Genomic DNA, 25,868 nt, shown 5'->3' with positions numbered 1-25,868 from the left:
TACTGAAAGCCGAACTAGTAGACAGAACTCCCTAAATGAAAACAAGCAAACGAGCATGACGTCACCGCACCGCTGTCTGCGCAACCCCCTTTTCTTTATTTTTTCCTGGGAGGGGGAAGGGGAGCCCTAGACCCCTGTGCTGTATCCACACCCCAGTTCTATGACTGATGTGATCTGGCAAGGTCGTGTGCCTCTAGCTCCTGTGTTTTCCAGTTCTGTGCCTTGTGGTGTGATCCTGTCTACTAGGAAATTGAAATTGAAATAAGTTTATTGAGGTAAAATACACACAAAGGGATGAGGTAGCTCAAGCTATTCTCACCCCATTCAGTACAACGTGTTAATACATACATAGACACACATCACAAATAAACATATTAAGAGTCTACTAGGTGGTGCGCGAGCCAGGAGTAATCTCACAAGTACTCGGGCTGCATGCGCCTAGGGTGCATGCTGGTTGATCAGTCCAGCAACCAGGAGGCCTGGTCGACGACCGGGCTGCGGGGACGCTAAGCCCCGGAAGCACCTCAAGGTAATCAAGGTAAGGTAGGGTCCCCTTCCCTACGTGCCCTGTAAGTACTGCCCTTGGAGCTTGGGGCCACCTTCCCCAAGTCATCTTGAGGTCTACCTCCGCAACATCTTTTGCTGCTCGGTGATTGACCGCCCTTGGAGTCGGCTGTAGTGTTTCATGCACCATTTTTTGCCTCTGGGTAGGGGGTTAGTTTCGTCACTGATTGGGACACAGAGTACTGCGCAGCTAGTTTTCACCTTGCATAGTGGCCAGCTCTATTCCACCTGGGCACGTTGTCCTCTTGCAGGGTTTTTCTTTTGATTTTGTTTTCCTACCTGGTAGGGGGTCTGCCCCTTAGTTTTGGTCAAACCCAGTTATATCTTGGTGGTCCTCTGCTAGGCCTGGGGAGGATACACTTCCTGGGGGGTTCAGCTTTAGCAGTTTGATTGGTAATTTTGGGTGCCAGTTAGCAGTACTCGTCCTTGGCTTCCCTTACCGAGGTAACGCGACTAAGGGGCCCCTGGGAATCCCCGCTGGGGCGCTTTGGTGTCTGATGGATGCGACCCTTGGGTCCCCTCTTGCTTCATGCACATTTTAAGGTTGCTCTGTTGCCTTGTCTCAGGGTGACAAGCATTGGTTGTGTCTCCGCCATGCTGCCTGTTGTGACACCATCGACCCGGAGTCCTGCGAGTTGTTCCTCGTTTGTACAGTGAGGCCTCGACTTACAATCTGTTCTTACAATTTGGTAATCTGTTCCCAGAGACGGATCATAAGGCGAAGTGATTTTTCCCATAAGAAATAAAGGGAATTGAATTAATCTGTTCCCCACCCTCTAAAATATTAACTTACAAGTATATTTTATACTGAATACAATTTTGTTCTCTAACTTCAATACAGTACATATGTTTATCTTACCTTTATGGAGAACTCTTGATGGAATATGGAAGATGGTGATGAGGGAGAAAGGTGGAGAGGTGTTACTGTTTGGAAGGGGAGTATCCTTCCATTATAACATCAGGCAGTGATGACTTTTCTGGGATACTCTCTCTGGCATGTTTTGCCTGCATACCACGAGGACCTGCTTGTGGCTCACTGCTTTCTTGTATGTCTAAAAATCTGTTTAAGAATCCGTCTAAAAACACTTGTTTTTTCCCTACATTTTAACACTTGTCTGTAGTGAGACATCACATTGTCATTTAAAAGGTCAATGCAACAGCCTGTTACAGCTGTATCTGGGTAAGTTTTTCAACAAAACTTTGCAGTTCTTCCCATACTTTACACATTTTCTTAATGAGGAAGGGATATCCTCTACTGCCTCAACTCACAATTATTTTCATAGGTTGAACCCTACCACTGACTTTCTGTAACCCATGGCATGTTATATAATAATCAGTTTTATGTTCAAAAAGCAAAAAATCACCACAAAAACAAAATTTCTTATAGGTGTGATTGTCACTAAGCGGGCAGCTCTAGTAAACTGAGGTAGGTTGGCCCGCGTGACCGAGAACCACGCGCTCGGTCGACCCAAACGTGTACCAACAAAAATCGTTAGTCGACGACACTATTGTAAGTCAAATCGCATTTTTCAATCAAATTTACATCGTAACTCAAAATTATCGTAAATCGGGGCAATCGTATTTCGAGGTGCCACTGTACTCCAATACACCCAGGCTACTGATGATATTAGGGTGCAGGCAGCTTCGGCGTTGCATGCTTGGTTTAGGTTACTGCAGTGCGCTAGGGTGGTTACTACCCCGGATTCCCCGAGAGGATGTCGCTTTGGAGGGTTCGGGTTGCTCGCAAATCGATAATCCAGCTCCATTTGGATTGCTTGCTAGTGGTTCATTGTCTGAATCGTGGGGGTTCGATGCAGTCCTTGGGTCTTTGGGGCTGGTCTCTTCAGGTGACTCGTCTGCCGAGTTCTTGGGGTTTGGCTCTCATGGCCGTTCACGTTCGGGGAGTGTCCTATGTCCTGGCGGACGGCCTGTCTCGGTTCATTCCCCTGTCCATAGAATGGACAGTTGATGTCGACTCGTTCAGTTGGCCCTGGTGGACATCTTCGCATCAGCGTGGTCGAGGCGTCTCCCGGTATATGTAGCGCCCTACTCTGACCTACCCGACTGCGAGGCTGTCGGGGTCAATGCCTTCAGGCAGGATTGGTCAAGATGGGGGTACCTGTACCTTTTCCTCCCGGTTCCACTGTTGCTCCAGGTCCTAGCTCGCTTGAAGAATTACCATGAGAGAGAGTAGTCCTGGCCCTCTTGGTGGCCAGCTCAGCCTTAGTTTCAGGCGCTGCTTGCTCAGTGTCTGAACCCAGGGGTCTTCCTGCGACTCCGCCTCTTTCAGCAGATCGGGCCAGTCCGTTATGTAGCAGGTTGGATCTTCTCCACGGGTCTTCGTGTCTGGTCTTTCTGATGCGGATCTATCACCACTTGTATGGTGAGCAGGTGGCTTCATTGATGGTGTCCCACCTACGAGCCTCGTCTCGGCGGCAGTAAGAAGTTTCTTGGCTGGCCTTCCATTAACCCTTAACCACTTAACTGCACCAACCGAGTATTCTCGGTCGGCGGGAAACTGCGCCAACCGAGAAAACTTTTTTATTTTTCGGTACCAATTCTAAATGTGTACGAGGTTGGTTGTGTACGAAATGGACTCTTAGGACCTCTAGTGAGAGGCAGCCATCTTGGAAAAAATTCCCAGAATGCCCTAGGGCTGCTGGCTGGGTTAGTACTGAATGAGCAACCCATGAGTGGCGCATGCGCCTCTGGCTCCCAAACACCTATCCGAAGCGGTGTTGAAAGATTACGCTCTGTCGGTGAAATTCAAACCTTATTGTTTGAAGAACATAAGGGTCATAATATTGGTGAAGCTAGGCACAATAAGGACCTAACACAAAGGTCGGATGCAAGTGATACAGCACCTATGAGGACGATACAGCGGGCGTATCCAGTTGTAGCTCTGAGCGTCACCCTTGCAGTCCTATGCTATCTCCAATTTATTTAGATGATACATAGATGAATCTTTTCTGCGTTCAGTGATGATGCATCTGATACAAGTAGCATAGATGAACAGTGGTAGCGGCTTCCATGGTGGTGTTTTCCATTGATATTTTCAAGAATACCTGAATCTCTTCCTAACTGACGGGCACTCTTTGAGACAAGCTGAATCTCTTCCTGTGTGGAACCCTACAAAGTGATCTTTTCAAAACTACCTTACAAATTGATCTTTTCCTATAATCTTTCCAATACTACCTATATATGACAAGCTTGGCTACATACAACCTACAAGTACTAAAGCCAAGGGTGTATGTTGGTGCGTTATTTGCAAGCACACACAATGAAGAAACAGGAAGCTAGAATTTATCTGTACCTGGTGCACTGAGAGCGAAGTCGCGTTGTGTACCATGGACTACTTCATTGATTATTACTCGCTTCCGAAGTACTGACACATGTATACCGAAGTACTGAGTGTGTTACTGTGTAAATAGTGTGTGAAACTGTACGTATTGTAATTTTAGTGAATTTTTAACAGGTAATATTGCGACAATAAACATTTATTGTGGACACATTACTGACACATGTATCACAGTTCCATGGAACATTATGAACGTTCCACTGTATACATATTGTAAAGGACACAAATATGCATCATATACAATAAAAAAACAAATAAAACCGCATTGGAAATACATAAAACGAATAATTGAAAATATATTTGTGGCAACACCCGGTGCTTGAACGGCCCGCGTGACCGTGTCTGGGCAATTCAGGCACGGGCGACCAGGCCCTGATGACGTCACAGCACACCTTGTCCATGTCCCCACAGCCAAAGTAAGTGGAATTTGGTATTTATTTTTACATAGACATGTTCAGGGAAGGGAATTTATCATTTTACAAAGAAAAAAAAATTTTTGGGAACACTTTATATCATGCGCACCGGGGGAATTTCACAATAAACTTGGCGCAGCATGGTGGTTAAGCTGCTAAGGGATCCGGAGGAGAGTTGCACCCCTGTGTGCAAGAAAAAAATCTAAACAAATTATTTCGTCTTCTAAAAATGTTAATTTGAGTTCCTGAGCATGGAGAAAAATAAATCGTAGGGACATATTTTGGACGCAAAAGGCCGAGTAAGTCTGGCAAAATGTGGGCAGTGATGGTTGTCAAAGGCGGTCAGCGTCACCCGAGCTGACAGGAGGGAGTTGCCACAATGATATTATCATCTAATTATTTCAGTATGTCTGATTGATTTTTTCTTATTTTTTTGCAGTAATATTATTCAATAGTGTGTAGTGTGATAGATTTATATAATAAAAAGTGTGAATCATCGCTATACTCAAAAGTATGGTGTTCATATTAGTGATTCAATTATTACGTTCATAAAACAATAAACAAATAGTTTTGCAGTTATTACACTATATACACACATTATATATAAGTATCTACATGTTTTGTTCACCACAACTGTACAACTAAGCTGATATAGTTAGTTCAGGCACTAAGAGACATCGTTACACACACAGTCAGCTGGCAGCTGCCTCCCTCACTCATTCAAGGTCAGGAGCACTAAAATTTCTCCCCCAACAATACTATTTGTAGTGTTATTGCACTATATACACACGTATGCACCATAACTGTACACCTAAGCTTGTAGAGTGCCCAAAGAGCATAGTGGCCACCTTCTACACAGCTAGACAAGTCATGCAGACGACGCCACCTCTCGTCACCCAAATGGCTCCTCCCAACATAATCCGTTTGCTGTCATTACACTAATACACACTTTATATATAAGTATCTACATTTGGGTTCACCATAGAGAACCACTGAGCTAGTATGGTGAATGAAGACAATAACAGGTGGCCACACAGTCAGTAATCTCTCTCCCTCCCTCAGCATTACTCCTCCCACACAGTGCTAATTATCACAACAATCCTGCTATTATCACAATCCTGGTCAATTTTATCACAGTCAGGGGTCATCTGTAATACTGTCATCGCTAAATAATAGCAGTTACATATTTATTTTGACTTTTTTAGGCGATGCTGTGGTCACAAGCTGAACAGCAATGCTGTTAGCTCATGCTGCATGTGCCAGTCTTGATTGCTCCCACAGTACTGTGGCTCTCACACCAGAGAATATTGCTCACTAATTTATTTTTAAACATGGCGTCTGTTTACAAGAGCCTTGAGGAAGCTGTTGTGAACCCCGTGTTGCCACGAGCCATTTGAATTGTGCTTGGCACCCTATGGCATATATATATATATACGCCATGCGCTCGGTGGGACATGTTACTCGTGGCGTATATATATGCCATGCGCAGTTTAAGGGTTAAAGAATCCCATCAAGCAGGTTATTTCTTATCCCTTCGTACGTTTACTTATGTCTCTGATAGGACTGTCTTGTCGTGTTCCAGGACCGTCATCTTATGCCGAATACTGTCGCATTGTATTGTGCGGCGCTGGCGGAGCCACTGCAGCTTGCATTCGGCATTGATGCTGCTTCGGTACCGTTCCACAAGCTGTCTCATGCGTTGTTTCACCTCAGGCCTGCTCATGCGCCGCCTAAGCCGTCCTGGTCACTGGACTGGGTGCTCTTCTTTCTCTCTTCTCCTCGGTTTGTGGTGGCCCCTTCGGTTCAGGATTGTTTGGAGAAAGCTCTTTTGTCTAGGTGGCATTGGCCTCTTGGGTTGGAGAGCTAAATATTCTTCTCTGGTGCATAGCTTTTTGCTCTTTTGGTCCTGGTGATAGGTTTGTTTGTTTGCAGCCGTCTCCTTCTTTTCTGGCGAAGAATGAGACTGCTGCTTTCTGGAGGGGCTCTTGGGTTGTTGATGCTTAGTTGAATAGGCCAGGGGTGCATCATGTGTTATGTCCGGTTGTGACTCCGCCGTTACTTGCGTACCATGGCCAACGTGACCAGGGACATGCTTTGGGTTGACCCAGTTTCTCGTTTTCCCGGTTCCAGGGTTTGGATCTCCTAAATCATCCGCAAGGTAATTTGATTCAGCCCGCCTGCCGTTTATCCTCATGTCCATGATGTTCATAAGTTTGCTGCGCTTGCTACCTTAGCCGCTCACAACCTTGTCAATGTTCCTGGGCCTAGTCGGGCATGTGTCGCTTTGTGTTAGCAGTTGCAGCCAGTTGTCTCGAACAACTGGAGCTAGGGTTGAAGGGAGGGAACAACTGGATTCTTGTTCAGGAGCGAGGGCCGACTCCCTCCCGGGTAAGTCCCTCTTTTTGTCTTTGGATAAGTAGCACCGGGGAGCCAACAAGGCTTCCCTCGGAAAACCAGCATTGAATGCAATGAAATGCTATTTTCTGGGTGAGATCCGGAGGCTCCCTGGCATCCCTCCCTCCCTTAGGTCGGTGTGTGTGTGTGTGTGTATTTTTACATCCAACCTCAGAACTGGGGGGTGTGGATAGCCAGTGCAGGGGTCTGGGGCTTTCCCCTCCCAGGGAGGGGGGTTCGCAGACAGCAACATGGTGATGTCATGCTCTTTTTTTCACGTGGGGAGTTCTGTCCACTAGTTAGGCTTTCAGTAGCAATATTTTAACCAGAATAGGGGTTTGTTTTGGGGTGCCTACCTTTCTGGGTGCTTGACCTGGTCGATGGCAGCGAAATGCTTTCAACCACAGGGGGGTTTCTATAGGCTCCTCGTGCCTCTCTGAGGGGGGCCAGGTTCTGGCTCGTGGTCTCTGGTAGGCCTAGAACTTCATGCACTTTGACTGATGCCAGGGTCGAATACATTCATATCAGCCTGGATAGCTCCAGGGAGCCTCCGGGTCTCACCCAGAAATGGCGTTTCATTACACTGGTTTTTACTAATTGGCCCAGTTATATGTGAGCATGATTGAAGACATGTTGGCTATTAGAAAATTGCTCATTGGTGCAGCTTGATTACTACATAAATAGTTACAGGAAAGACCATAACTATAGGAGGAACTTGTAATTGGTTTGTATTCAATTTTTAGTTCTCTTTAATTAAAACATAAAATAATCCAAACTAAAAAAAATGAATGAAAATGTTTGTAAAGTATTTTTATTTGCAAATATAATTGTAATGTATCATTTTGTCATCTAAATTTTTTATTTACAGTTTCATGCATAAAGGAAGAAAATAATGGTGTATTTTATTTATTTTTACATCCCATTGAAGGTAGAAATGAAATGCTTTAGAAATAGATTGCAGTAATAGTTTTCCTACAGAGCTTTCATTATAGATAAAAATTAAGAGGTCTTTCTCTCCCATCCATCTTCGAAATATATTTTATATACATTTAAGTAGTTTGTGCTGTGTACGTTAGCAGCGGACATTATTTGTAATTTATATTAACCTCCTTGTAATACTTACAATTACATATTTGTGTGGGGAGCTCCTAGGGCTTCCCGGAGCTTACTGGGGTGATATATATGTATGAGACCATGGCATCAGTTGATTGTAGTTCTTGCCTACCGGGAACCATGAGCCAGAACCTAACTCCCTCAAGAGAGGCACGAGGAGCAATGGCCTGTTCAAACCCCCCTTGTATTTGGAAGCATTCCATGTCTGCCATCAACCAGGGTTTGGCACCCAGGAAGGTACGCGTAACAAAACAAACCCTACATGGTAAAAATTGCTACCTAAAACCAACAAAATGGCAAAACTCCCAAACTAAAACCAGCAAAAGTCACTGACACCGCTCATCCGTGCAGATGGTCAGAACAAACTCATTATGTCCACGAATAATGGGCTTGCCGAAAAAGTCTCCCATTCAAACTATCACTAATAGAGTAACCTCGTTCATCTTTGCCAACATACAAGGACTGAAAACAAGAACAAACAACAAAGTACAGTTCATAAATGGCCTCCTCACGGAGTCAAATGCAGTATTTGGAGCTTTCACAGAAACCCATGCAGGGGAATTGTTGGACAGTGAGATCTGCATTCCAGGATATAACCTATACAGGTGTGATAGGAAAATTAGGTCACATGGAGGAGTGGGTCTGTATATTAGGGAAGACCTTGTATGCTTTGAGCTCCTAAACGTTACAAATGAGGTGGTAGAGGTACTGGGATTAAAAATAGAGAAAATAAATTTAGTGATTATTCTAATATACAAACCGCCAGATGCAACGGCTGAGGAATTCACAGAACAGATAAGCAAAATAGAGAATAGCCTTGATAATTTGGAGAACCCGATACCTGATATTATCTTCCTAGGTGACTTCAACTTGCCTAGTCTCAGGTGGAAAATAGCAAACAATAATACAGGCATACCTCAGAATGCGAGTTTAATCCGTTCCTGGAGACGCCTCGCCTTCCGAAAACTCGCATTCCGAAGTTAATTTCCCCATAAGAAATAAAGGGAAATGAATTAATCCGTTCCTGACTACCCCAAAAACCCCACATCAAACTAAATTTTTATACCTAATTTACCTAATTCATCTAAATAAACCTACAAAACTATGTTCCAGTTATTACTTACCTTACTGTCGAGTGCTGTAGGCGTATGGAAGATGGTGAGGAGGGGGGAGGAGGAGAGGAGTTACTGTTTGGAAGGGGAGTCCCCTTCCATAATCACATCAGGCAGTGAGGACCTTTCTGGTGTGCTCTCCCTGGGACGTTTAACCTGAGTGCCACTAGGTCCTGGTTGAGGCTCACTGCTCGATTTCTTCACCAAATATTTGTCCATGGAAGCTTGCTTTTCCCTTCTTCGCAAGCTCTCTCTGTAGTAAGGCATCACATTGTCATTGAAAAGATTAAGACAACGGCCTACTACAGCTTTGTCTGGGTGAGTGTGTTCAATAGTTGTTTGAATCTCTTCCCACATCTGACACACCTTCTTAATTACTGCAGAAGGGACATTCGCTGGTGCTGTTGCCACCACCTCCTCCTCCACTGCAGAATCATTCGCTGCTGTGTTGGCTTGCTGTTCCTGTTGAAGGGCTAGGAGTTCTTCGGTGGTCAGTTCTTCGTTGTGTTCTTCCACCAACTCCTCCACATCATCACCATCCAATTCCAAGCCCATTTTCTGGCCTAGACTAACAATTTCCTCAACAATAGGCGCATCATTTATAGGCTCAAACCCCTCAAAGTCTAGTTCTCTCACACCTTCAGGCCACAATTTTCTCCAGCCAGAGATCAGGGTTCTTTGAGTCACTTCTTGCCAGGCTTTGTCAACGAGTTTTAAAGCACTAAAAATGTTAAAATGCTCTCTCCAGAACTCTTTGAGGGTGAGGTTTGTGGCTTCAGTCACTTCAAAACATTTCCGGAAAAGTGCCCTTTCATACAGTTTCTTAAAATTCGCTATGATTTTCTGGTCCATAGGCTGAATTAGAGGAGTGGTGTTAGGAGGAAGGAATTTAACTGTGAGGAATTTATTGTATTGAGGCATCAAATCATCTTCCAAGCCTGGAGGATGAGCAGGAGCATTGTCAAGGAGAAGCACGGCTCTGAGTGGCAATTGTTTCTCCTGCAGATATTTTTCTATGGCAGGGCACAGCACTTCATTCACCCACTCCGAAAAAATAAGCCTAGTCACCCATGCTTTTTTATTAGACTTCCACATCACAGACAAACGGGTTTTCTGCACATTATACTGTTTGAAAACCCTTGGATTTTCAGAATGATACACTAGCAAGGGTTTAATTTTTAAATCGCCACTCGTATTTGAACACAGCACAAGCGTAAACCTATCTTTCATAGGCTTGTGTCCAGGCAAGGATTTTTCCTCCTTGGTAATGTATGTCCTCTTAGGCATTCTTTTCCAAAACAGTCCTGTTTCGTCACAATTAAACACTTGTTGCGGTAGGTATCCCTCAGCCTCTGCAAACTCTTTAAATTCGTCAATAAATCGTCCAGCGGCTGGTTTGTCTGAGCTGGCTGCCTCCCCATGCCTTGTAACACTATGGATACCACTTCTCTTTCTAAATTTTTCAAACCAGCCCCTGCTTGCCTTAAACTCTTTCTTATCTGCATCACTCGTTGCAAGGGTCTTCTTTAGAAGGTCTTCGTGCAACACCCTGGCTTTCTCAGAAATAATGGCCTCTGAAACACTATCACCCCTCAACTCCTTGTCGTGTATCCAAATTAATAACAACTTTTCCACTTCAAGTATTTGTGGTCTTTGTGTCGTTAATGTTCTTACTCCTTTTGCCACATTAGCACTCATAATCTTATTTTTCTTCTTAAGTATAGTGCATATTGTTGATGTCGCTTTGTTGTACTGCCTACAAAGATCAACAACACGTGTACCGTTCTCATGCTTTCGAATGATCTCTTGTTTCTCCTCTATTGTCATCCTCACATGAGCTTTCTGGCCTTTATCCTTACCACTGGCTTTCTTGGGACTCATGGTGAGATATATAATAACAAATTGTATAGACAAATCACCAAAAATCCAACAAAACACTGAAAATTCACGACAAGAATTGATGTGGGGGTAGTCACTGCGCGCGAGACAATGGTGAACTGAGGGGCAGCGGGGCAGAGGGGCGACGATCGCCGAACGACCACGCGCTAGGTCGGCTGTACGCGTATCAACAAACTCGCGTTCAAACTCGACTCCCGAAGTAACCATCGCCTTCCGAGACAAATTTTTGGAGTAAATACACCTCGCCTTCCGAAAATCTCGCATACAGGGACAATCGCATTCCGAGGTACCACTGTATTGTACCAGGAAATCTATCGGGACCTAACCCACCACAGATTAGAGAACTACTTAGATTCTGTGACAAATTTTCACTCAATCAGCAGATATCGGAGCCAACGCTAAATGAAAATATTCTAGATCTGGTCTTTACGAACAATGAAGACATTAACAGAGACATTACGATATCAGATACCACATACTCAGATCACAAACTTATTGAAGTGCAAACGACCATCAATACTCAGAATAGACCTAAAACGTTGATAAAGCGAGAGGGGCTATTCAGTAAATTCAATTTTAATAATAAAAGGATAGACTGGGAGATAATAAACAGGGAACTTATAAACATTCCATGGGGAACTGTTCTAAGTAATACAAGTCCTACAGAAGGAATAGACAAACTGACTTCAGAAGCGTATCAAGTCTGTCTGAAACATGTTCCTTTGAGGAAAGCCAAAAAGAGATCTAACGTAGAAAGAGAACGCAGACACAATAAACGCAGGAAAAGAATAACGGAACTGCTTATGCAGACACGAATTTCCCGTCAAAGAAGGAATAATTTAAATAGGAAGATTGAAGAAATCGAGCGGAAATTGAAACACTCGTATGAAACTGAAGAAAGGCAGTTAGAACAGAAAGCAATTCAGAAAATAAAGAAAAATCCAAAATATTTCTTCTCATATGCGAAATCAAAAGCAAAAACCACTGCCAGTATTGGACCTATCCATACAAGTGAAGGTTCATACACGGAGGATGACAAAGAAATTAGTGAAATCCTAAAAAAGCAGTATGAGGTCATGTTTAGCACTCCAATAAACAACATGAAGGTGGAAGATCCAGACAATTTCTTTATGCGGGATATTCAAACCCCTGTAAATATAACTGATATAAACACGCGCGCACTAAATTTTGAAAAAGAAATTGAAAACATGCCCATGCACTCGGCCCCAGGTCTAGACTCATGGAATTCAATATTTATAAAGAAATGCAAAGTGCTGGTAGCACAGGCACTCAGTATAGTGTGGAGGAAGAGCTTGGACACGGGGGAGATACCAGATGCACTTAAAGTAGCAGACATAGCCCCTCTACACAAGGGAGGGAGCAAAGCATTGGCAAAAAATTATAGACCAGTTGCACTAACATTGCACATCATAAAAGTATTTGAGAGAGTGATTAGGAGTCAGGTCACCAATTTCATGGAGACCAATGACCTTCACAACCCAGGCCAACATGGATTTCGAGCGGGAAGATCGTGCCTTTCACAGCTACTTGAGCACTACGACAAAGTCACTGAGGCATTAGAAGAAAAACAGAATGCTGATGTGATATACACGGACTTCGCAAAGGGTTTCGATAAATGTGACCATGGCGTGATAGCACACAAAATGAAGTCAATGGGAATAACCGGTAAAGTAGGACGCTGGATACTCGGTTTTCTGTCAAACAGGACTCAGCGAGTAACGGTCAACCATATAAAATCTATTCCAAGTGCAGTGAAAAGATCTGTACCTCAGGGTACAGTCCTTGCACCGCTGCTTTTCCTTATTCTCATATCAGATATAGACAAAAATACAAGTCACAGCTTTGTATCATCCTTTGCAGATGACACAAAAATCAGTATGAAAATTACCTCGGCTGAGGACATTGAAAAACTTCAAGCTGATATTAATAAAGTTTTTGACTGGGCATCAGAAAATAACATGATGTTTAACAGTGATAAATTCCAGGTACTCAGGTACGGTAAAAATGAGGACCTTAAACATAATACAGAGTACAAAACACAATCAAATGTACCCATAGTAGGAAAACAGCATGTAAAGGATTTGGGAATAATAATGTCTGACGACCTAACATTTAAGGAGCATAACCAAGCAAATATTGCGACAGCCAGAAAAATGATAGGATGGATTACGAGAACTTTCAAATCCAGGGATCCCATCACAATGGTTGTACTCTTCAAGTCACTTGTGTTGTCCCGTCTTGAGTACTGCTCAGTACTCACTTCCCCCTTCAGAGCAGGAGAGATTGCTGAAATAGAGGGAATACAGAGAACATATATGGCACGCATAGACGCAATAAAGCACCTAAATTATTGGGATCGTCTCGAAGCCCTCCAAATGTACTCACTAGAAAGAAGACGAGAGAGATATCAAATAATATACACCTGGAAGATACTGGAGGGCCAAGTACCAAATCTACACAGTAAAATAACAACGTACTGGAGCGAACGATATGGAAGAAAATGCAGAATAGAACCAGTGAAGAGCAAAAGTGCCATAGGCACAATCAGAGAAAACTGTATAAACATCAGAGGTCCGCGGTTGTTCAATGTCCTACTAGCGACTATAAGAAATATTGCCGGAACAACCGTGGACATCTTCAAGAGAAAACTAGACTGTTTTCTAAAAGAAGTTCCGGACCAACTGGGCTGTGGTGGGTATGTGGACCTGCGGGCCGCTCCAAGCAACAGCCTGGTGGACCAAACACTCACAAGTCGAGCCTGGCCTCGGTAGAAGTACCCCCATCAGTACCCCATCAAGCAGGTATCAAGCAGCTTCTGTCCTGTGGTGGCATTAAGTGGCTTCCCCTCCCAGAGCTTTTGGCGCTAGTGGGGCAGGCTGCTTCTCCTGCACTCCGTCGGGCCATCTTGGAGTGGGTGAGCTTTGGCGTGGTCAAAACGACCGCTTCCTTAAGATGGGTTTCCTGCCTATTAACTGCCCTAAAACGTGACTGTGCAGATCTGAGGTTCATTCTGGACTTGTCCCGCCTGAACCTCTGGATCTTTTGCCCCTCTTTTCGGATGACATCTCTGTCCCAGGTCCGGCTTTGCTTGCAGCTGGATGCTTGGATGGTATCTCTGGACCTAAGGGATGCATATTGGCACGTCCCACTTCATCTGGGTGTGTTCAGAGACTGGATAGGTTTAGTTGTGGGGCGTCAGGCTCACCATCAGGTTCGGGTACAGGTACGTTCAGGTACCCCATCCAGCTTGGTGAACTGGAGAAAGTCTGTCTGGTTCCCTCTCAGGTTTGGTCTTGGCTGGGGTCTTCTTTGAGATTCTCGGACCGCTTCCTTGTCTCTCCTTCCGGAGAGACTGCTGCAGCTGAGGTCCTGCGTTCACCCGTTTCTGGGGGGCTCCCGGGTTTGTGCGGGAGTCGGAACTGAACAGGAGCCAGCTGTTCTGGCTCCTTCAGGAAAACCCCTTCTGCCCCTCCCGCGATCGGTAGGTTCACCCTCCAGGTGCCTTACGTCGGCTGCTGCATCACCAACTTCCTCTTCAGGTTTTTCAAGGTTCAGTCAGTGCCTTGGCGCCTGAGCCCCTCGCTCGAGGTCTTCACAGACGCGTCGTCTCTTGGCTGGGGCTTTGTGATCAGTGCTCACCAGGTCAGCCAGGGGCGGTGAGGTCCGTCCTTCCGTTGGGCCCACAAGACAGTGTGGGAGTTCACGGCGGTGTGGCAGACGGTTCGAAGGGCTCGGGTCGCTTGGGGTTTGATGATTTGGCTTCATTGGGACTGCTCCCCTGTGGTTCATTGAACCGTAGGTGTTTGATGTGGTCCTTGGCTCTTTGGGGTGGTTTGCTTCGGGTGACTCGTCTGCCGAGTTCTCGGGGTTTGGCTCTCCTGGCCGTTCACGTTTGGGGGTGTTCAATGTCCTGGCAGATGGCCTGTCTCGGTTCATTTTCCCTGTCCACCGAATGGACGGTCAATGCTGACTCGTTCAGTTGGCTCTGCTGGATGTACGGGCTCCCAGAGGTGGAACTCTTCACGCCAGTGTGGTCAAGGCGTCTCCCGGTATATGTGGCACCCTTCCTCGACTGCAAGGCCATCAGGGTTGATGCCTTCAGGCAGGACTTGTCGAGGTGGGGTTACCTGTACCTCTTCCCCCCAGTTCTGCTGATCTCCAGATCTTAGCACGCTTGGAGACTTACCTAGGGGGAGTAGTCCTCTTGGCCTCCTTGGTGGCCAGCCCAGCCTTGGTTTCAGGCGCTGATTGCTCAGTGTCCGTACCCAAGGGTCTTGCCACGGTTCCACCTCTTTCAGCAGATCGGGCCAGTCCGTTACGTAGCTGGTTCGATCTCCTAAAGTCTTTGCGTCTGGTTTTTCTGACGCGGGTCTATCACCATTTGTATGGTGAGAAGGTGGCTTTGTTTATGGTGTTCCACCTGCGTGTCTTGTCTCGGTGGCAGTATGAAGTTTCCTGGCGGTCCTTTCATTATTTTTTGCCCCTTCGTAGGTTTTCTTCTGTTTTGGATCGAGTTGTCTTGTTCTTCCTGTCTTGATTGTTTTAGGACAGTCATCTTATGCAGAGTACTGTCATCTCATATAGTGCGGCACTGGTAAAGCCACTTCAGCTTGCATTAGGGGGTGGATGTTACTTCTGCCCCGTTCCACAAGCTGTCTCGTGCATTGTTTTGCCCTTGCTTATGCGCCGCCTGAGCCATCCTGGTCATTGGACTAGGTGCTCTCGTTTCTCTCTCCTCCTCGGTTTGTTGTGGCCCCTTCGGTTCAAGATTGTTTTGCAAAGGCTCTTTTCCTGTTGGCATTGGCCTCTGTTGGTTGGGTTGGGGAGCTTCATGCTCTCCTCCAGCGCAGAGGAGATACATTTATGCGTTATGAAGCAATATCGGATTACTACTGAAATCGCATTGAAGTCACCACACCTGGCAGGGGACTGTTTTCATACAAATGGATGATAGTAGGTTTTCATTTTTATTTTGCCCTATGCTCAATAAGCAATCTCTGAAGAAAGATTGACAAAGCTTAAATTACATTCTCTAGAAAGGCGAAGAAATAGATGTGACATGATAGAGCTGTGAATGAATGGACATGATAAAGGGGGAATATTAATAGGCTATTAAAATTATCAACACTAGACAGAACATGAAACAATGGGCATAAATTGGAATAAGTTTTAGATTTAGGAAAAAGACCTGGGTAAATACTGGTTCTGCAACAGGGTTTGAACTCATTTCTTATGTTAATATGTAATTTTAGCTATAAAATGATCTTAGACAATAGGAAACGGTACGGTAATACCTTATTGAGAAAAAAACGAGCTTATAATGATTAACGCCATTGCACATTAGGCTCGGCAGAAGACAGCATTTGAATCCCCCTTTGCTATAAACATTAAAAATGGGAATAAACACACTACAACAGAAAACAGACTTATTCAGGGAAGAAGAATACGGAGTGACCATTAGCAATGCCTGTGCGGGGTCGCTGAGGTAACGAAAAATGATGGGGCCAGGAGCTGGCCTTTTAATCCCCAGGTAAGTTGATGACGTCATTGACCATTAGCAATGCCCGTGCATGGCTCAGCGGGGTAACGAAAAAACATGGGGCCAAGTCGTGTCCGTCAAATCGACTGGGGCAACGAAAAAACATGGGGCCAAGTCGTGACCGTCAAATCTCACTGGGGCAACGAAAAAACATGGGGCCAAGTCGTGACCGTCAAATCTCACTGGGGTAACGAAAAAACATGGGGCCAAGTCGTGTCCTTCAAATCTCACTCGGGCAACGAAAAAACATGGGGCCAAGTCGTGTCCGTCAAATCTCACTCGGGCAACGAAAAAACATGGGGCCAAGTAGTGTCCGCTGAAAAAAACAAAACGGACACGACTTGGCCCGGTTTATACTACTTGCGCTGGACATAAATGTCCAGCGCAGAGGGTTCAGCTCTTTTGGTCCTGGTGGTAGGTTTGTTCGGTTGCAGTGGTCTCCTTCTTTTCTGGTGAAGAATGAGACTGGTGCTTTCCGGAAGAGTCCTTGGGTTGTTGATGCTTGGTTGGTTCGGCCGGAGGTGCATCATTTGTTGGGTCCGGTTGCGGATGTTCGCCGTTACCTGCACACCACGGACTAGGTGGCCGAGGACCAGGTTTGGGTTGACCAGGTTTCCCTTCTTCCCTATTCCTGGCTTCGGGTTTCCCGAGTCGTCTGCATAGTTATTCGGTCCAGCCAACCTGCGGTCTATCCTTGTGACCATGACGTTCGTAAGTTTGCTCCTTTAGCTGCCGTCTTCGGTAACATGTCTTGGGCTGACATTCGGGGGGACCCTGTTCGACCTTCATTGGGCATGGAGATCGAAAAGGGTCCTTGTCACTTGCAACCTTGTCAGTGTTCCTGGCCCTAGTCGGGCACATGTCACATTGGGTTGGCTCCCGAGTAAGTCCTTCTTGTTTTGTCTTTAGTTATGTAGCTCCGGGGAGCTGAAGGGGCTCACCCCCAGAAAACCAGCAATGAATGTAATGAAACTCCTTTTTTTGGGTGAGACCTGGAGGCTCCTTGGCAACCTTCCGGTCGGTGTTTTTTTCATGTGTTTTGACATCCAGCCTCAGAACTAGGGGTTTGGATAGCTGGCAGGGGTCTGGGGTTCCCCCTTCTCCCTCCCAAGGAGGGGGGAGTTGCTCAGACGTCGGCGCGGTGACGGTTGTGACGTCAGGCCTGTTTGCTCGTTTTTCATCTGGGGTAGTTCTGTCCAGCAGTTCGGCTTTCAGTAGCAACATTTTAACTAGATAGGGTTTGTTATGGGGCACCTTCCTTTCTGGGTACCTGACCCAATCAATGGAAGACATAAAATGCCTCCAACCACACAAGAGTTTCTACAGGCCATTGCCCTGTGTGCCTCTCTGAGGAAGCCAGGGTCTGGCTCATGGTCCCAGTAGGCCAAGAACTCTAATTCACTCTGACTGATGCCACGATCTAATACATCCTTATCAGCCTGGATAGCTCAGGGGATCCTCCAGGTCTCATCCAGAAAATGGCATTTCATTACATTCAGTGCTGGTTTTTTACCAGGTTGGGTTTGTTTTGTTTTGCCTACTTTTCTGGGTGCCAAACCCCAATCGATGCCAGACACGGACTGCTTCCAATTACGTGGAGGATTCCATAGGCCATTGCTCCTCGTGCCTCTTTGAGGGGACCAGGCTCTGGCTCATGATCCTTGATAGGCAAGAACTCTAATCGACTGATGCCACAATCTAATATGTACATATCAGCTCAGTAAGCTCCATGAAGCCTCCGAGGCTCAGCCAGAAAATGCAGTTTCATTACATTCAACGCTGGTTTTTGGTCAGCTATTAAATAACCTACTGGGCACTTATTTTCAAAACCATTTTGTGGTGTGCACAAACACCAGTGGTGTGACTGATAAAAGTAACTAATGTGATAAGCAATATTACTTTACAAAAAAAAATTATAAATTTTATTAAATTCATGATTATTTCAGTTGTGCATGAAAGTCACTATAAATAACTAATAACTAATTTATTGTTGAATGTTTATTTCTTTGGGGGGTAGATCTTCTGATGGCTGGGGAGATGACAACTGGACAAATGACTGGGGCAGCAGTAACAACAGCAAGGCATCCTCACCTTCACAAAATGCAAATGGGTCTCCTGATCCCTCCCCAAATGCCCGTGTCTCAAAAAAAAATGCCAACAATATCAGTAAGAAGAGTAAAGGCACAATCAAAAAGGTACAGTATAAAAGATTTCTTGACAAGAATGTAATCTGATCTCTAATTTAGGATTTATATTATAAATATTCATAAAGTTAATTTCTTTATAAGTCATTCCTGAAGGGATTTAAGACTTTTATTAGCAAATCAGTTCTGCAAAATAATTTAAAGGGAGTAGTGCTCTAATATATTAGAGATGAATACAATATGGTACTTAGAATTATTCTCTACAAAATATTAGAAATTTATAGTTTTAACCCCTGCACTACACACTCCATGACAACTGCTGTGCACAAGAATTTTTTTTTTTTCTTTCTGACATTGTAAAAATGCATTCCTTGATCATGAGGAATAAAAATAGCTAGCTTGCTTTCCCTCTTTCTTTTCTTTGCTGATGGAGTGATGTAAATTTTGCGATGTCGTTAAATCGTGATTATTCCAGAAGCGAGCACCCCGGCAAGGTTGTGAGGGGCTATTTAACACTTTCGCCCGGGCATGATGCAGCATTGCGTCATCCGTTTTACTGTCGGTAATGCCGGGGATGACGCAGCATTGCGTCATCCGTTTACTGTCGGTAATGCCGGGGATGACGCAACATTGCGTCATCCGTTTACTGTCGGTAATGCTGGGGATGACGCAGCATTGCGTCATCCACTTTAAATAATCACCAAAAATCAGGTTTTTATCCGATTTTTTGGGGACTGGATTTAAAATGCGCGCCGATGTTTTCCCATTTTCCTTGTTGCACCTCGTGGCCCGCAGGCAGCTCGGCACACGCCGTCGGCCCATTGATTTCGCTCCACTGTTGTGACCAATGTCGCCTCCCCTCGCATCTCAAACGTGTGAACATTTCAGCTATTTTCCGTGGCTATATTTCTTACTGCGGCTTTAGAAACTATCTACGCTTACTCCACGATGGATAGTGATCATGAACAAGGCCCTTCCAGGAAGAAAATTGCGAAAGAAAAGCTTGAAAAGGGCGGGAATTGGGAGTGTAGCTAGAAGGCGTCTGAGTGCTCACTCGCGGCTAACGCGTGGCCCGTCTTCAACTCGTCGGCGGTTGGAGCGTGACCAGGTTTTTTATTTTATATGCAAATGTTCCTCTAGAGAATTCTATTGCGAACCCATTGAGACCAAAATGAAAGACCTAGGACGAAAATTGAGGTGACCAGAGTGAAAATAGTGAAAACATTTGATCGCGTTTGCGCGCTCCTGCGTAACTCGTTTGCACTTCCTCTGTTTGCTGCGGGTAATTAGCCAGGCTTTTGGAGTTTATATGCAGTTAGTGCTGTAGAGAATTCTATTGCAAACACAATGATACCAAATTTAATCTCGTAGGACGAGAATTAAGGTGACAAAGTTGAAGAGAGTAGACACTTCAGAATTTACGCACGCTCCTGCGACACCCTGGGACCCAAATCACACAGTTGAGGGGTGGCGCGCTGGGTACACCAAAGTGTTAATCAGTGGAAATTGCTGCGAATAATTTTTCTGCTTTATATCAATGTCACCAATTTGTTTTCTCACTTTTTATTTTGATGCAGTTCTGTTGTGCACTAGGAAGTCATTTATAGTTCTTACATACTAAAATGTGTAGAACATAGATACACACGTGACTGAATGTGTGTCACTAATATGATACCTGGTTGATGGGGTTCTGGGAGTTCTTCTACTCCCCATGCTCTCACAGGTATTGACTTGTCAGAGTTTAGTCTACTAGGCTGTTGCTTGCAGCGGCCCACATATCCACCACAGCCCGGTTGGTCCAGCACTCCTAGAAGAAAATTATCTAGTTTTCTCTTGAAGATGTCCGTGGTTGTTCCATGGACATCCATGTTCCATGTCCCCCCCTTCCCCTCCCCTCCCTTTCCGGCTCATATATAACGTCTGTATATAGTGAATAAAAGCAAAAACAGTATTGTGGGAAGAGAATGTGGGTGAGTCAGGTGAGGTGAGGAAGGGAAGAAGTACCAGCCAGTGGCCGCTGCCATCCACTGCCACTCAGCATACTAACTTAGTAGTTCGTTATGGTGAACACCAATGTAGATACTTATATATAACGTCTGTATATAGTAAATAAAAGCAAAAACAGTATGGTAGGAGGAGAATGTGAGCGAGTGAGGTGTTGAAGGAGTGGCTGGCTGGTGTGTGGCGGTCACTTCTCGTTGCTTTATGACTCGCTATACCAACTTGGTGGTTCATTATGGTGAGCAAAACATGTAGATACTTATATATAACCTGTGTATATAGTGTAATAACCGACAAAGTATTTGTTCATTGTTTGATGAACATAATAATTGAATCAACAATATGCACACCATATTTTTGAGTACAGCAATGATTCACACATTTTATTATATAAATATATCACACTACACACTATTGAATAAAATTACAACAAAAAAACTACAAAAAATCAGAGACATTGAAATAATTAGGTAATTATCCCTTTGTGGCCACTCCTGCCTGACAGCTGGGAGCAACAGACCGCCTGGGACGCACGCTGAGTTAGCACCTGTTTTTTGTCAGACTTCCTCACCCTATAGCGGGCAATATATGCCACTTATGATTTTTTTATTATTTTTCCCATGATCAGAGAACACAAATTAACAGGTTGAGAAGAATTTTTTTTATGCGCCTGTGGGTGACAAATGCTAATTAGCCCTGAGAAACACGAGGATTAACCTTCTACTCTTTGCCGTCTTGATGCTTTGCACCATACTGGGTTGCGCCACAGTTCTGGTGCCTTTCGTTCGACTCCCGTCCTTAGCTTGTATGTTGACACTGGCTTCCTGTCTCTCCAGGACCATGATCGCTACTGTTTTCGCTATCTTGCACGGTCCTTACAACATCCTTCCTCTCGCCTCTGTCGTGCTTTAACTTTTACCCCTCCTGCAGTTTCTGTTCCTCTTCACCACCTCCCTCTTTCTGTCCGGTTATCTCGCTTACAGGATTCTCTTTCCGTTCGTGTTTCTAATGTTTCTCCTCGTGTTGTTCCTTCTTTGCCCCCGTGGAGAGTCCCCCTTCTGCAGTTTTGTACATCCTTGACCTGCATCACTAAAGCTTTTACCCCTCCTACGGTTCTAAAATGCCTTTTCCTTGAGCACTTTTCTTCTCACTCCCGCTCTGTTTCTGTCTTCACCGATGGGTCTAAGTCTGCGGATGGTGTTGGCTACTCTGTTGTTTTTCCTGGTCGCACTTATATGTGTCGCTTACCTCCGGAGACTAGCATCTTTACAGCGGAGCTTTATGCTATTCTCTCTGCTCTTCGTCTCCTGCTTTCTCGTTGTCAGTCTTCCTTTATAGTTGTTGTTGACTCGCGTAGTGCCCTCATGGCTCTCGGGTCCTTTAATCCGGTTCATCCAGTAGTTGTCAAGATCCAGCATTGGCTGTTTCTTGTTCACAGTAAATTTAAGTCAGTTGAGTTTTGTTGGGTTCCCAGCCATATTGGTGTGTCTTTAAATGAGCGTGCGGATGCTGCTGCCAAGGAAGCTGTCCGCTCTTGTCCCATCTCTCGTAAAGGTTTTCCATATTCCGACTTTTACCCGGTTATCCATTCCTCCATCCTTACCTGTTGGCAGGCTTCTTGGTCGTCTGTTACTGGTAACAAACTACGTACTCTTAAATGTTGTGTTTCCTCGTGGCCGTCCTCCTACCACCGTAACCGGCGATGGGAAACAGCTCTGGCGAGGTTGCGTATTGGCCATACTCGCTTAACCCATGGTCACTTGATGGAGCGCCGCCCTGCTCCTTATTGTTCTAATTGCATTGTCCCTCTTACAGTCGTGCATGTCCTTCTTGAATGTCCTGACTTCCTGGACAAGCGTGTGTCTTGCTTTCCGACCGCCCCTCGCGGTCGCCTGTCCCTCAATAGAATTCTTGGTGACTCGGATACTTTTGATATCGTTCGGATGCGTTTTTGTTCTTGTATTGGCATCCTTGGTGATATTTAGCGCCCTCTGATTATTCCGCATGTTTGATGGTGCTAAATAGCCTTCCCGGTTTGGTGCCTTCTTTTGATAATTACTTACTTACTTTCATTCTTGTAAAGCCACTGGCATGCATAGCATTTCGACTAAGTCCTTAATCCTAATTTTTCCCTGGAATACGACACACCAAATCGTTTAACAACCAGGTACCCATTCACTACTGGGTGAACAGAGGCTACAGTTAAGGATTGGCACCCAGTAAATCATTCCAGGCCAGGATACAAACCCAGGTCAAAGCACAAGCGAAATGCAAGGCAAGTGTGTTACCACTACATCACAGAGACTGTGGATGTAAAAATTCACACAGTAAGAGTGTGAATATCAGGTTCCTGACTGTAATTTATTTTCTGCTGTTATGGCTGATTAGTGTAAGAAATAGCATTTACTCGGAAAAATAATGCCGAAAAAATTTCTTGTAATGATCATTTATTAGATGTTTGTACAAGTACAGTAGGGAAGGGAACTATCAAGGGAAAACGCCAAGCTATTACGACTATATAGCACTTGGAAGGGGTCGGGATAAGGATTTGGGATGGGACGGGGGGAAAGGAATGGTGCCCAACCACTTGTGGACGGTCGGGGAATTGAACGCCGACCTGCATGAAGTGAGACCGTCGCTCTACTGTTCAGCCCAAGTAGTTGGGTTGGATACTGTTCTGTATCTGTTGGGATGAATACTGTTCCTCTTATGACTCCTCAGGCTCGTGGGGTGGGTGACCAAGCCCACGAGTCGGACTGTGTTTGAAGACCAGGCTCTGTAGCCCTATATTCGTACTTAATACAGTTGTATTGTATTATTTTTATTTTATTTTTCAGGATGGAAAGGCAGAGCAGGAGCTACTCGTTGATCTTGGAAACAACGGCACCAAAGGCCACACTTGGGACAATTGGGATGATGATGACTGGGAGAAAGTGGAAGGACAGTGATATGAACTTCATTGTGACTTGATGCAGAACAAATAACTAGTTTAAAAAAAATTGACTGGAGCTTGGCATATGTTAGCTGGCTTTGATTTATATTTTTTCAGGTAATGGCAACATAAACTTTAGAAATTGTTTTAAATTAGTTCAGATATTTGATGTAATGTGGCTTGAACATATATACAAGCAAAATTAAAAGTGATGATAAATACTGTATGGTCCCAAAAAATAACTATAAAACCCATTTATTAAAACTAAAGGGACAATTAATGTGATAGAAATACACAATAAAATGCAGTATAGTACTGTACATAGAAAATATGAGCTTGGGTACTACTAAGAATTTGATGGAAAAGTAGACACAGATACAAGTGATGACAGAGCATTAGCTTCTGCAGTGTTTTATGTATAGTATGTTTGAGGTACAATCAAACATGATGAAAATTAACTAAAACTCAAAGGAGTGTTTTAAAGACAATAGTTTGCACTGATGCCTGTTAGATTTGTAAATATCATTAAAGCATTTAAACACTGAAACAACCCCTACTTGTTCATTCCACATAAAGTGACTCTTGGTGATTAAGTATGTCTTATCCTAGGGCTTTCTGTATTATCCCAAATAGGTAATACACTCACCAATATTTGATAAGGGAATGAATGTTTTAAAAGAACATTTTGTGTATGTGCAATTTTTTAAATTAGAGTATAACGATTACATAGTTATACTGTATTCTTAATGTCAAGGAATTAGAGAATAAATTTGCTTTAATTTTGTACTGTACCACAGTAGACCTACTTAGGAAGTATTGACAAAACTGCATATACAAAGCACCAGAACATTGATAAATATAGCTAATAAGGTTTTGAAATAGTATAAGATTTAACGTGTAACTGACTTATTTAACACACTGTACTTTCAAACCCATACTATACAGTAATATATAAGAGATTTTAATATGTCTGCTTATTATATATTCTAGAACTTAATTTGTTCATGTGTGTCTGTTTGGAGATGGTTTTGTTCAAGAATGAATACAATTTTTTTGTTTTTAATGTCTTGTTTCATAAGATTTTCCTAATTTAAAGAAAAATTAGTTGTTAATCATGTTTTTGGTAAAGGGATTTAATGAAAATATATTGGTAATGGGATGTAATAAAAAAAACAGCAAATCAACACTTTTTGTTTTGAACAATACTTCTGAGCAATACTGTACCTGTATTGCAGTACAGCCAAAGTTTACTATAAAATTCAGAATTGTGTAAAGGCTGATATGCACTGTACTAACAAAGTAAATAGCAATTAAATTTATTTTTGGTTAAGTTTCTAGTCCTGTGGAACATAATACTCCAGAAAATTTAGTATGTGCATGTATGTCGTTTTAACTATCTGGTACAGTATAATATGAATAAAACAGAGTTATGCAGATGGCACAAGGACTACAGATACATTGTACTATACATCAAGTTAGTGCATCCTTTTCCTGGATTCATCAATGCAAGCCTCTTACTAAGAATTATATTGTCAGTGTGTGTACTCAATAAAAGTTCTCAGCTTTTAATAAATCAGACTTTATATGTAAATGGTTATTGGTGATATTACTATTTAGTGATGTAACATGTAAATTAAAAATGTTTGTTTTTTAGTGTATCATTCCCTGTTCATTAAACCTAGAATGATCATGTAAAGACTCTCACAAATATATTTGCAGTTGTTTTGCTTCATTGTTCAATATTGGTAATAACTATTCCTTCAATGTATTTAAAGTCATTATTAGTTACACTGGCATATTTGTAAATACTGTTATGAAGTGTACCAAACCAGAAGCAAAGAATAATTTAGTTATAATATCAAATCAATATTACATCTCTTACTAAATAGTAAATCAAACTTTTTCAATATATTCTTGATCATTAGGTAATTGATAGCATGGATATAATAAATATTGGCCAAGAAAATTGTGTGTTCAGTTTCAAAAGAATTTTTAATGCAATACTTGTCTAAAAAAATTTGTCAGTATCACAAAAATATCAGTACAGTATTGTATATTTGTCTGTAACAGGTCTTGTATATTGTTATGCAAGTTTTCAGCTGGGGCACGGCTCCGGCAAGGTTACATATTAGCCATACCTGCTTAACTCACAGGCACTTAATGTAGCCCTCTCCGCCCCCTTTTCTCCCTTTCCGGTCCGTTGTCATCGTGAGGGGGCTTGGTGGGCGGCTCGTTGTTACCGTGAGGGGGGCTGGGTGGGTGGCTGCCAGAGTGTGATGCTCCTTGGGCCGGTCCCCTGTTCTTTTGTAGCCTCGTGCTCTTGCTGCTGTCCTCTCTAATTGTGCTGAACGACTTTTCCTTTTCCTTCAGTTTCGTTT

At 43.8% G+C, this 25,868-nt stretch overlaps 1 protein-coding gene across 5 annotated transcripts in view; it reads left to right on the top strand.

Annotated features, from left to right (window-relative positions):
* Positions 1-25,139, top strand: part of LOC123765134 (ADP-ribosylation factor GTPase-activating protein 1) — a 136,448-nt gene extending 111,309 nt beyond the window's left edge. For all 5 annotated transcript variants that reach the window (XM_069333205.1, XM_069333202.1, XM_069333206.1 and 2 more), the window contains 2 exons: positions 18,431-18,608; positions 23,396-25,139. In XM_069333205.1, coding sequence (XP_069189306.1) covers positions 18,431-18,608; positions 23,396-23,506 — 289 coding nt within the window. In that variant the 3' untranslated portion in view covers positions 23,507-25,139. The remainder of the gene's footprint in view (positions 1-18,430; positions 18,609-23,395) is intronic.
* Positions 25,140-25,868: the final 729 nt, after the last annotated feature.

The sequence above is a fragment of the Procambarus clarkii genome, chromosome 29 (assembly GCF_040958095.1).
Source record: "Procambarus clarkii isolate CNS0578487 chromosome 29, FALCON_Pclarkii_2.0, whole genome shotgun sequence".
Lineage (NCBI taxonomy): Eukaryota > Metazoa > Arthropoda > Malacostraca > Decapoda > Cambaridae > Procambarus > Procambarus clarkii.
This window is presented reverse-complemented; position numbering and strand designations above follow the sequence as displayed.